Genomic DNA, 12,727 nt, shown 5'->3' on the forward strand with positions numbered 1-12,727 from the left:
TGTTTGTAATTCATAACAACTAAATTAATGTAATTATAAAATACACTTGTCTAACTAACTATAATTATTGATTTTCGCAGGGCTAATATTTTACATGTTTTAATAATATTTTAATTTTTTTTTACTGCTTGTACGGAATAACACGTGCAATGCATGTATCAAGAAACTAGTTGTGTAAAATGTATGTATACCGGCTAGAGAAAGCAAACAGTAAATTTCACCGGTTATTTTTGGCCCATTCCTTTTCTTATTAGGTTAACCATTTGATATCTTAAATTTACTAATACAATTAATTCATATTTGCATCGCATAAAACTCCAAAATGTAGCTTCTGATTACGGACAAAGGGATTCCATCCATCCCACCACATCATTTGTTTTTCGTCCATTCATTAAATCATATTGTCATCATTAGCAACTTTTCATTAATCATTAATGCAGCTCAATTAGCGGACTCCATCTTGAAAAAGGTCCAAATTTATATCTCAAATATTTACTGTGATTAAAACTATGAAAAAAACGTCAAGGAACAAAGAAAAAAAAAAGACTTTCCCCTAGGGTAGTTAACATTAAACAAGGGCAGTTAATATTGAACCAAATATAATGGAGATTATGAGATTAATATGTAAATAGAAAGTGAGGTAGCAGTGAGCTCCTCCAAGTAGTATATCCCAACCCCCAGACCTCTGCAGTTAGAATCTCATCCCCTAATATTTCCAAAAAAATTCCAGCATTTAGATCCCTTTAAACTTGTCGCAATGAACTATTGAGAATTTTACAACTACATTCTACTGCCATTACTGTGATTTCTACTTGTCTCAAATCCTCATTTTGCCCACGCGATGCAGTTTCAAATTGAGCTCAGCTTTAATTTGGCCTAAGTATAGTTTGGATGCGAGTTAATTTAGAATATGATTGAGCAGTTCATCAATTTTGTTATTCGTCCCCCGAGGTGAGTGCGTTTAATTTCCTTTTTGTCTTTTTTTTAGGGCACTGTTTGAGGATTAAATTGAATTTTACTCTAGTGTTGCGTATTTTACTTTTTATTTGATTATTTGTATGCTTAATTGGATAATGTAGGTTTTTGATTGCATAGTCCATGTTAGAATATTTTATCTTTTTTTTTTTTTTTTTTTTTTTTGCTTCGCATTATAGCTCATAAGTTCATTCTTTGAATCTTTTCCCCCTTGTAAAGTACTAAAGTAAGTGAAAACGAAGATTAGTTAAGTCATATGTAACTGTATCAGAATAAATTAAACAAATTGGAATGATACAGTGAAGATTAGGATTGGCCCCTGAGCAAGCACAAGTCGAGATATGCTCCTGATGCTTAGCACCTAACGGTGTGATGTAGTCGCCAATAGAGTGGAAGGAGAATTATGAGGTCTCATGTTCAAATCCCAGCAGAGACAAAAAATACAGGTTATTTCTTCCTGTCAGCCTAAGCTTGGTAGGTAGTGCACGTCACAGGCGTGATGAAAGCCTACTATTTTGACGAAAGCCCATTATCTACTGAGTTTTGAACTATATGCCATGGCCATCGAGATTTCTCGGTTATTCAGGAAAAAGAAAGTAAGTTATATGTAATTGTATCAGAAGAATAGAAAAGAATCAAAGATGGAGGCCTTTTTATTCTTTATATAGCCCAATTCTTCATCTTTTCCTGCTGAACCAATCGAAATTTTTGTTGCTGTAAAAGGTTGTGCAAAATGAATGAGAGAAAGAAGGCAGGCTGAGAGACTGCATAGACTTAAGTGGAGGTGTCATTTAATGTAATAAAAAAGGCACATCATGCAATTGGGAATTTACACATGCCCGCCTGCCACAATCCACCTCCTTTATCTAGGTTGGGACCAGCAATGTGAGCAAGCTCACACTAGCGGAGTTTTTTTTTGAAAATGGTAACAATGTATTCATCAGCATTAAGGAACTGTTGGCCACCCTATTTACAGTTCAGCTAAACAGAGTCTTGTTCATCTTACAAGAACTACTTATAATTCTTTACAATGATCCTAGAAAATCAAGTAAAGATTCAGCACCCTCTACATAATTTTCTGTGCACACTAGCGGAGTTAAAGAAAAAATTAGTGAACTAATACATTCTCTATGTATTTTCATAATATTGACATGACATGAGTTTAAACGGAGTAATTCAGTAATATGGTTAGTGAGAATTCATACAACGGACCTCAACTTGTTTGGGACCGAGGCTAGCAGAAGTAGTTGTTGTTGTATACACTACTATGCATTAAAATTTTAAGATATGCCTGCAGTGTGTTTGCCATTGCTTTTCTAGGTCCATGAGTTTTCAAATTATTCAGTCAACTCTTCTAACTAGGTCTCCAGCTTGAGTTATGGTGCAATCACTGCTCCATTTTTTATTTGGTCTTCGATGCAATAACCTCTAACCTAATGCTATAAAGTGTCAATCTATTATCCTGAGTCTGTTTAGTTGTTTGATAGTTCTTAAGAGGTTTGTCAACTGCTCTCCATTGTATAACAGGGCAGATTACAATCCAGAACAGTTTTTATGGGAGAAAGAGTTTAGTGTTGGGGGAAGAAAGTACAAAAGAGAAGACTTTGAGGCAAGTATGGTCACCTCTTACCTAAAGTGGTCACACTTGCTTGTTTGTGTTGTCATGGTCTTCTAATTAATTTGATTATCCTTGTTTCACCTATCTTCTTCTTCTTCTTCTTCTTCTTTTTTTGCAGCTTAAGAATGAAAGAGGGCATACCTTGCAATGCAGTCATTATACTCCATCATCATTTCCTGATGGTGCTCCTCTTCCTTGTGTTATATACTGCCATGGAAACAGGTTTACTGTTTGCATCTATGACTTTTAGTTCATTGAAATGAATGCTAATCTGTTTAGGCTATGAGCAGTTTATGAAAGTCAAAATATTAAATATTCAATAATTAAGTGTTCCATTAGTCTTGTTAGGCTGTGGACCTGTTTTATACAGTCACATACATTTTAGTATGTTAAGTATTGAGTAAATACGTACTCAAATGCATCATCTTTTCTAACATATTGTTCCCAAGGTTGAGCTTTTACTAACTTTCTGGACCCTGCAGCGGCTGTAGGGCTGATGCGAATGAGGCAGCTGTAATACTTCTTTCATCAAACATCACTGTTTTAACCCTTGACTTTTCTGGTTCGGGCTTGTCAGATGGTGATTATGTTAGTCTTGGTTGGCATGAGGTACTTCCTTTTCCTTGTCTTGCATGAATTATTTTAGTGGTGCTCTTGATATATGAAAATTCTTCGTTTCTTTTTCAGAAAGATGACCTCAAGGTAGTTGTGTCACATCTGAGAAGCAACCTGAAAGTATCACGCATAGGTCTATGGGGGCGGTCAATGGGTGCAGTTACAAGGTATATCACTTTGCACTCAACTGCTCGTTAATTTGCAGTCCAAGTTCTTCTGAAAGACAAGTTAGATTTTAGCAGACAGTTTGGCAATGGTTCTGATTTTTACGTTTCTCACTAATTCCATGATCACGATTTTAGTAACTTTGTTCAATGTCCAGCCTTCTATATGGAGCGGAAGATCCTTCTATTGCTGGAATGGTCTTGGATAGTGCTTTCTCTAACTTATTTGATCTAATGATGGAGCTTGTAGATGTCTACAAAATCAGGCTTCCTAAATTCACTGTATGGATCTCCTCCTTTTCCGTAAATGGACATCTATTATGTGATCTTAAATAAGTACTTGCATATTTATGATTCTTTCTCAGAAAGGGGGGTTAAAAAGAAGTTCTTTGGTATTATGGTAGAAAAGGTAGTTATAAGTCATACCATGCTTGATGTGTGGTAAGAGCACAACGCATGATGTGTTGGTTAGGCACACATCACAGGTTCAAACTCTGCCTTAGACAAAAGCCTTGTATTTAAGTGGAGAAGGCTAGAGGGGCAGGTCCATATCCACCGAGTTTCGAACCATGCGCCACTGGCTCTCAGGAATTTCTTGGTTATAAAAAAAAAGCCGTACTATGATTGTTGTTTAATGAATCTGCATGTGGTCAGATATGGTTTTTAGAATTTTGGGTTTGCAAGTATGATTTACGCTGCTGTACCGACGATGTTTCTGCTTTATGCCTGTGTTTTAAGTACTACAAAGTTTTATGGATGCGCCGAATAGGTGTTTTACCCCTGAATGTCTAGTCAACAGCTGCGTCTCCACATACCAAACTCCCCATTCTTTTGATTTGCGCCTCCACATACCAAATCTTTGGATTTTATAAATCAGTTGAAAGACATTGGAGGTATTCTCTGTAATGTGATATTCCACCCAAAAGTTTGCTTTTGTTTTTAGAAGATGACACGCCGCCACTAGCACTCAATTATATGCTATTCCTTAATGTGTTAGTTTCACCATCTTGTGGCAGAGACATCAATTTCTGTCTCAATATACTTTTATTATTTTGTGTAGGGAGACATCAATTTGTATCTAACTATTCTTTCTGACAAGTAAATTGCTATAATGCGGATATTATGTCATTATTTTTTTGGATATTTCACTTGGTCCATTTATTTTGCTGGGAATGTGGTTTATTTCCCAGTTTTTGTTTGTTCTCTTCAAACAATTACACAAGGAACTAGGAAGAGGAAAGAAGAGACTGAATTATGAGTTTAAAATGTACTTTTCTCCTTGGCTCTACTAGCTCAAGATCCCAGATAAGAATATGATTGATGGATCGTGTCTGCTGGATAATTTGCTGAAAACTAGGAAACATGCTGCATGTATTCCGCCTTATTTATGTCCTTTCTAGCTAAAATTGCATATTTTGTCAAGGCTCCCTACTGTTACATCAAACAGAAGGAGAAGGCAAGAAGAAGAGTGTTAATTGTCTTAAGAAAGTTGTAAGGTAGTCTTGAAGTACTTCAGAACACCCGTGTCATTCTCATAAAGTAGTGAGACCTTTCTCTCCCTATCTCTGCAGGTAAAGGTTGCTGTGCAGTATATGCGACGCGTCATTCAGAAGAAGGCCAAGTTTGATATCATGAGCCTTAATTGCTTACAGGTACCTGAGCTCATGACTGTGTCAAGTATAATCAGTTTGGCCTTTGAAGTTGATAAAAGCTTGTTTGGTTCATGTAGTTAATATATTTATAAATGCACTTAATTCTGGGAGAACATATAACTAAGCTGAGTATTACAACAGGCATGAATCTTTTCTACTATGCACGTGTCTGATTTGGATTAAATAGGTACTAATCATGATGCTTCAAAATTTTACCGAATCTGGCAGGTGGCTCCTAAAACTTATATTCCTGCTCTCTTTGGACATGCTAAGGATGATAAGTTCATTCAACCCCACCACTCTGATCTCATATATAAGTCATATGCGGTACAAAATATATTGTAGATCTTTGAAGTTACAATGTGGTGAATTATGCATAATCTGTTATTGTTCTTTGTACAGGGTGATAAAAATATTATCAAGTTTGATGGTGACCACAATTCCTCCCGGCCACAATTTTATTATGATTCTGTGTCCATATTCTTCTATAATGTCCTACACCCTCCCCGGCTTTCACCAACTTCAACTAAAATAGAGAAATATTACGATCTAGGCGACATCAAGGTCGGTGCTGGAATGGATGAGGTAATTTTTCACAATTGCATTGTACTTCCAGATGAGAATAAAAACTCATTAATTATCCAAGATTTGAAGTTTAGCTTATTTCTTACAAAGAATTATATTTAGCTGGTGGGTTCAATGTAAAAAAATATTATCTTTTGTGTCAATAAAGCAAAAAATACATTCCTGACAAATTTGAAAGGAGAAGAAATCAAATTTGTTATATGAAATTCTTGGTTTTTTTTTGTTGGTCAAAGCGGGAGGAGATTTTGAAAGATCTTATAGTTTTTGGCTATTGTCTTCGTTCACCTAACACCACCTATGTGAGCTTTGCAACATGTAATCAGTCCCAAAACCAGATAAAGGATATGGTTTGCAGTATATTGACGGCCAGCATGAAAATATTCTTAATATGTTGAACCCTCTAAATACTATATTCCTAGGAACATGACAACCTAGACATGCACTACATGAGTACCTATATGTAGTGTTAAATAAGCAACGGGGTCCATCACATTGACACATGGGAGCGAAGGAGTATGAGCAATGGTTCAGACACCAGGTGTGGGTAAAGTAGTCCCACCTCATTTATGCCAAGATTTGGTGCAATGGTACCATACCTTTTGGAACAGATGGAGTACCTAAATTAGTGATGCGGAGAATCATATCTTGGCTAAAGACTTTTCTAGCTTATGTGAGCGGGGTTTTGGATTAATCTGGAATTGTATAATTAATTAGAGAATTATCACTTTGTCTCGAAGCTAGTTTTCTAGATTATGTCGGCTTGTATAATTGTTCAGAGAAGAGTGTTCATAGGACGCGCGCAATTTGACTAGGCATAGTTACCCTTTTTTTGTGGATAACCATGGTGTCCGGGCTAGCTTGCGCGCACCTACACTAATTCCACGGGGTACGTGCCACCTCCTACCAGCAACAGGTACCAGGTAACTCTATCCACCAAGGTTTGGATAGATGGGAAGAAATCACCTAGTGTTTTTTGCTTCCACTGAGATTTGAACCTTGAACCTGAGACCTCATGGTTCTCACCCACTTCATTGACCACTAGGCCACACCCTTGGGTTCTTAAAGGCATAGTTACCTTCTTAACCTTGTAAGTAGCAAAATGACAAGTGATTTCATAAATCCATGAGAGCATCCAAGAGGAGAACTTGTCTAGCTCCAAAGACCCCTTAGCCAATTTATTTGAAAAAAATGCATCTTGTTAGTTGTTACCTTATCCAAAGTGGTGTAAGATATATGTGTGTGTAAATATGTACATATATGTAATATGTATATGTATGGCTGCTTACGAGTAACTCCAGAACTTCTGCATTGCAATCACTTCAATTTTTGAGAAGTAGTTGGAACAATGACTAACTTGGCTGTCATAAATTCTCCACACTACTGTGTATTACTAGTAGTTTCTTGACTGTTTTATCTGATGTTAACGATGTATATTTACTTAAGTGCTGTTTTAACACATGCAATCTGATGCAATATTTTTGGTGATTTGTTCCTAGAATCTCTTATATGAGATAATTGCAAGTCTTAGGAATGTTACTTCTGATACAGCAAGCTCTTCATCTGTGCCGCCTAGCATTTCAACAGCAAAGTCTGCTGCCGAACTTCTTTCTGACATTGCCCCAGTCGCCAGTCTAATTGTAAGAGTTCTCCTTAACTATCAAGTTCCGATTTTCTTCCACCCCTATCTCTTCCTCAATGAGGTTTTCTCTATGGCGGTGATGTTAAGTTGCTTTACTAAAAGTTGATTGATATGTGTACTGATTACAGAATCCATTAACTAATAAAGGAGAAGAACTCATTGGTCATGACACTCCACAAACAGAGGTATGTGTTTTAGCACAGTTTACTCTTAAAGGTGTTGACTAGTCGATTAAAAAGATTAAAGCATTAGCTTGCCTTATACTTTAAGAATAAGTAGAGCTCTTAGTTCCCAGAGAGGTTCTTTTTTCTATTTGGAGAAGTAAAAAAGGTTTTCTCTTTCAACCAAATAAGTGGAAATTCTTCAGTGCAATCAGTATACAGATCCTTAGCCTCATATAATGTTAGACTTAGGAGGAGGAAATTAAAGGAGCAATACAATTTTACAAGTGCCTCTACACAAAGGGAGAGTTGAAGACCGACACTAGATGGAATTTTATTTCAGAGCATCAATATGGCAGAACCAAATAAAATTGGAGAAACCTTTTGAAAGAGAGGAGGTGGAGGAGGCAGTGGAAAACAGAAGGAGATAGAACGTCATTGGTGGATTCACAATGGTATTATTTCATCATTGTTGTGATATTTTCTGTGATGATTTGATGGAATGATTAGAGCACTTCTACCAGACAGGCTCTTTGAGAAGAGTCTATTTTATTATGCTCACCCCAAAGAACAATGAAGTGAATGATTTAAAAGATTTCATATCCATTGGTTTGGTGGAGAATATTTGAAGAATTTTAAAGCAGGTGTTAGTTAGCAAATTCATGGTTGATATCCATCTATAGATATCAAAAAATATTAAAAGAAAAATTTTGTTCGACACTTGGAAAATTGGCCCTTCGTTTTAGAAGGCTGGAATATCAGGTTGATGGCAGTTTTAAGTGTTTTAGAATACAATACTCTTCTTTGGTGCTGGTTTTGGTTGCTTTTCCCTATTGCCAAAATTCCAGATATTCTGATTCTCAGGACAAGCAAAGTGGCCAAGATGAGGACTGTTGCTCTTACACAAGCTCAAACAGAGAGAGTTGGGGAAGGTGCTCATCTCTGGGAAGTGATGCTGAGATTTCTACAGATTTTGTAGATGCCATCGGTGGCAGTCAGGTATTTATCTTCTGCCCCCACTCTGATAATTCGATGTGAATCCACATTGCCATACTTGTAAATAGCTATTTTTTATTTGTCAACCCTGCAATTTTATTTGTCAACCCTGCAATTTCTTATAAAATGTAAGTTTGTACCTCCCTCTTGAGGGTGGCGTTATTTTCTTGGAAAAATTGGCGAGGAAAAGCACTTTCAATCAGTCATTTTCTCTGGAAGACAAGTGGAGGAAAGTTTTCTTCTTTACTTCTTTCAATTTGTCTTACATATAATGACTATAATACTTAGGTATTTATAGATACTCTTCTAACATGTACTAATCTAAGTACATGTATCTTAATTTCATCACGTGCTTCTCCCTTTTTCACAAATGCATAGGCGCTCCCCATGTTCACAGTCTGGACATGGGACCCAAATTTAGTCAGCAAGAATAACTCACCTAAATACAATAAGATTTTAGAAGTGCTAATGCAAGAACGAGAGGGAGGATAATCCCGCACAAATAACGCAGATTTACTTTACACACCTGGGTTTCCTTTTTTCTTTTTAACAAGTGCTCACCTGATTTCATATTTATGTTCCACCATTAATTGACATCGAAGTAATTTCTGGAAACCTGCCGGTGACTAAGAAGATTCTACCAATCAAAAGCTCATGTACACGTGCATTTAAGCTATATATTACAACTAGGTTAGAGTTGATTGACCAAAAATAAGTCTCGTTTCTCAGATATATAATTGAAGACAGTCTTATAAAACTGCGATTTTCTTGTCCTAAATTTTGCCCATCTACATGTATGTGTTCATCCTCAGATACTCTTCATGGTTATTATTTCCCTCTATCCTAATCTTATGGACCATACGCTATTTGAACGTAAACTGTGTAAGTCCTAACCTTTGACATTTGACCATGTAAGATTTCTTTTAATTTCTAGTCCCTAAATATTATTTATTCATGTTCGATATCACTCTGAAAGACGGTCACATTAACCCTCTAAAAAGGAAAGAAGCCAAGACACTTCGGGATTGATTATGATATCAGCTGAATGAAAAAAAAACACCACTTGTTTGATGATATAAAGTTCAAGAGCCATTGACTTGAGTCTGTTTCAACCAATAGATTTTATGCTTTACTGGTATACGCTTCTTGATAAACAGCTGCAAGTTTCTGCTTGAGTTGCAGATTACGGCCGATGTGCTTGCGACCCCTCTTTGTGATAGGCAGCATACTGCACTGGACTCATCAAAGGACGATGAAAAAAAGAAAGCTCCACAAGTTACAAAGAAATCCAAGCGTGAGAAGTTTGAAAAGTTGGAGGCGCTTAGCCAGCGATTACGGCTTTGCTTTATGAAGAGATAGGAGATACAGCTCCTCCTAACCATCTTCTGCCATTGACGAGGATGATCGGTAAAGTTCATTTTACAATTCTATTCAAAAGCTCTGTTCTGTAAATGGGGAAGTTGGTAACTTTTTCTTTAGTGGCTCTTGCGTGTATGTATGGCTAGCAATTCCAGTTACAATTTTATACGCAATAGCTTAGATTTATGTAACTAATTATAACTCATTCTTATAAAGTTCAATTTGTTGCCCATTGGTTCAAGGAAACGCCAATGCAAGTAAACCACCTCATGTTTCCCTTTTCTTTCAAATGTTTGCCTTTAGTTTGATTGTGAAGTCAGCTTAATTATATGGTCATTAGTAGAGAAAATTCTTCAACAGGAAGATGGATTCTTTAGGTCTGAGATAAACAAGAGATGCACCTCAGACTGTTGAGGAGCTCAAAACGGATGTCCTAACATGCATAATCTTCTCTGTCGATATCCCAACCACCTGGTTGTCTTCACAATGTGTGTGTATATTTGTACAATATGAACAACTGCTTATTGACAATTTTTGGCTGTAACGCAAATACATGTGACCATTCTCGACTGAGTCGATATAATCAACCTTCATTGGGTATTTGGAGGAAAAGGCAAGCATATCCCCAACCCAAGAGAACTTGAACTTCATGCAAACATTCTGCACAAGCAAATGTTCATTTGGTAAACTGAAGTATTACCTAACATGCAGTCAAAGCAGTGAAACCTGTTAACGAGAATTATGACAGCAAAGTAAATTGAGACACTGAAAAGCAAGATATAAAGCATTACTCGCATCTCAATTTTCTTCCCTTTTAAGGATTTAATGTTCAGGAGGTGCAGTAAGAGTTAGAAAATCATCAGCTTGCATTTACAGCTTGACAAGTCCGAGGCCCAGCAGTATTCCCAGAAACCGCAATATGCAGTTTGCGAATCAATGGCTGTGGACAAACTTAGCACTTATCTCTTAGGAAGAGACATTTTGAACATTAGAGCTAGTAATCCCAAAGCGATTAACTTGTAGCAGACGAACACCTGACGATATCATATCTGCTTCACCCCAAACAACTGACGCATGTGTTGAATCTCCATTCGGTCCTCGTTTTTTCCCTCCAGTTGAAGTTCCTTCTAGGGGAAGTCCAGCAGGACTCTCATGCGAAGTTAAGCAGCTTTCAGTGGAACAATCCGTGAATTGTGGATGGATTCTGGGCGATACTTCTTCTGGACCATGGACTCCAACAAGATTAGCAGACTCCGAGGGGCATAATCCAAGTGGATTACAAAGAGGGCTAACTTGTGTCCTTGTTCCTAATACTTGGCAAGTCTCTTGATCATTTTCAGTAACAACACCACCAATGAATTGATCAGCAAGCATTTTACAGGCCTTCTCCAGCATGCTAATATATCTTTGTTCAGCATCCTGCCGAATTTGCAAGTGCTTCTCAGCCTGTGTAACAAAAAGTATAAAAAGTCACCAGCCAGAATACCTTTGGACTGTAGTCCATAGATAGCAAATTGAATTGCATAATGTCATCTGGCCACTTCCTCTTTAACCTTCAAATTATTCATTTGACCCTAGTCCAAGCATATTTTACCAAGCAATTATCAACTATCAATCCCCATAGACTAAGAACGCGTTTATCTGAAGAACTTTTTTTGAAAACGTTTATTAAAAAAGAAAAGATTGTCAGGTAAATGTGTTCTGAGCATAAGTGTCTAAACTCAACTCCACGTATTTATTTTGAGAAACATCCAAAAGCAATTTACTCATCCAATGTAGTGCAGAAAACTTACTTCAACTTGCAGGTGCAATTTACTTTGCACTTCCATCTGAGCTCTCAATGCCTCCTTGACTTCATAACCTCTGAATACATTATCCAATCCTTAAACTAGAAGGTGCATTTCAAGCAAAGCTTAAACAGAAGCATCACTATATAATTTATTGTGGTTAGGTAAAAAAGAAAGTAGTAGTAGTTGTCTTTAGTTATAGGGTGAACCCTTACTCATTCAAGTCCGATGCCGGCAACTGTTGAGGAGTACCACCAGAACAAGGGCTCTCTAATGAATATGTAGCTGTAAGTCCTTCAATGAAGAACAAGAATCCAGTTTCAAAAGAAAAGAAAAATTCAAAAAGAGCTTCTTCCTAGAGCCTTCTGAACTGATCTCTCTCACACATAAACATCACGGTGTCTTCTTGGCTATTTAGTAAGCTTCACACATCACAGCCCAAGTTTAAGCTATTCTCCCTGCATTTCTCCATTTTTTATTTTTCGGCTTTTTTCTTGTAAGGAATTTTTATTGGCTAATTTAAAGAAGTTAGGGGATTAATGGAGTTGCTGGAGTATACTCCAAATGGTATACCATTGTCCCTGAGCTATTCCTTCCATGTGAGGGGGAAGGGGTAGGGAGCTGTTTATATCAATATATATATATCTCAGCTAGGCAAATTTTAAAGCTTACTTAGCACATATATGCCTAGAGACTTGTGAAACTACCAGCGCAACCATGTCTCCATTTATAGGAAAATGGGAGTCAACTATACCTACCATCTTTTGAAGCCTCACCGAGATCTTTCTGAGATAGCTTACCTAGTCGATATTTCTGCAATGAACAATGACAACATTATATTTAAAAATTGAGCAAAACATACTTTATTTTAGCTCAATAGAGAACATTTAAGGTTTTGCTCCCCCCACCCCACCTCTTCTTACATCTGTGAAATCAATGAAGGATGTGGGGTGGGCTTGTGAGGCAATAAGAATATTTAATGCATTCTAATAGACCTGAAGGTGACTCTTTAGGTGGAAGAGGGTCAGTCCCTTGACACCCATTGTCCGCATTATCGCCTTTGGCGTAGCTTCTGCAATTGATATTCATAGCATATGCATGAGAAAAGTTGGCGTTCCAGTAGTGAGATATCAAGTGTGCAACCATTATATTAGCAAGGACAAAGTTCCTTCCCCC

The 12,727-nt window shown here is 37.1% G+C and overlaps 2 protein-coding genes across 3 annotated transcripts in view; one reads left to right on the top strand and one right to left on the bottom strand.

The window, feature by feature from the left end:
- The first annotated feature begins 611 nt into the window (after positions 1 to 611).
- Positions 612 to 10,026, top strand: LOC109219673. The gene is made up of 13 exons (XM_019384148.1): positions 612 to 951; positions 2,503 to 2,584; positions 2,712 to 2,815; positions 3,076 to 3,202; positions 3,281 to 3,375; positions 3,531 to 3,654; positions 4,944 to 5,024; positions 5,253 to 5,351; positions 5,427 to 5,609; positions 7,106 to 7,246; positions 7,377 to 7,433; positions 8,274 to 8,408; positions 9,588 to 10,026. Exons 1-13 carry the CDS (start codon positions 911 to 913, stop codon positions 9,762 to 9,764), a joined length of 1,446 nt encoding a protein of 481 aa, XP_019239693.1. The 5' UTR covers positions 612 to 910; the 3' UTR covers positions 9,765 to 10,026.
- Positions 10,027 to 10,521: 495 nt separating this feature from the next.
- Positions 10,522 to 12,727, bottom strand: part of LOC109219674 (protein PHR1-LIKE 3-like) — a 5,398-nt gene continuing 3,192 nt past the window's right edge. The window contains exons 2-6 of one of the 2 annotated variants that reach the window (XM_019384149.1): positions 12,547 to 12,623; positions 12,310 to 12,364; positions 11,767 to 11,845; positions 11,558 to 11,627; positions 10,522 to 11,210 (exon numbers count right to left, since the gene is read on the bottom strand). In XM_019384149.1, the coding sequence (XP_019239694.1) occupies positions 10,731 to 11,210; positions 11,558 to 11,627; positions 11,767 to 11,845; positions 12,310 to 12,364; positions 12,547 to 12,623 (761 nt within the window). In that variant the 3' untranslated portion in view covers positions 10,522 to 10,730. The remainder of the gene's footprint in view (positions 11,211 to 11,557; positions 11,628 to 11,766; positions 11,846 to 12,309; positions 12,365 to 12,546; positions 12,624 to 12,727) is intronic. The other variant, XM_019384150.1, reaches the window with a different exon arrangement.

The sequence above is a fragment of the Nicotiana attenuata genome, unplaced genomic scaffold, assembly GCF_001879085.1.
Source record: "Nicotiana attenuata strain UT unplaced genomic scaffold, NIATTr2, whole genome shotgun sequence".
Classification (NCBI taxonomy): Eukaryota; Viridiplantae; Streptophyta; class Magnoliopsida; order Solanales; family Solanaceae; genus Nicotiana; species Nicotiana attenuata.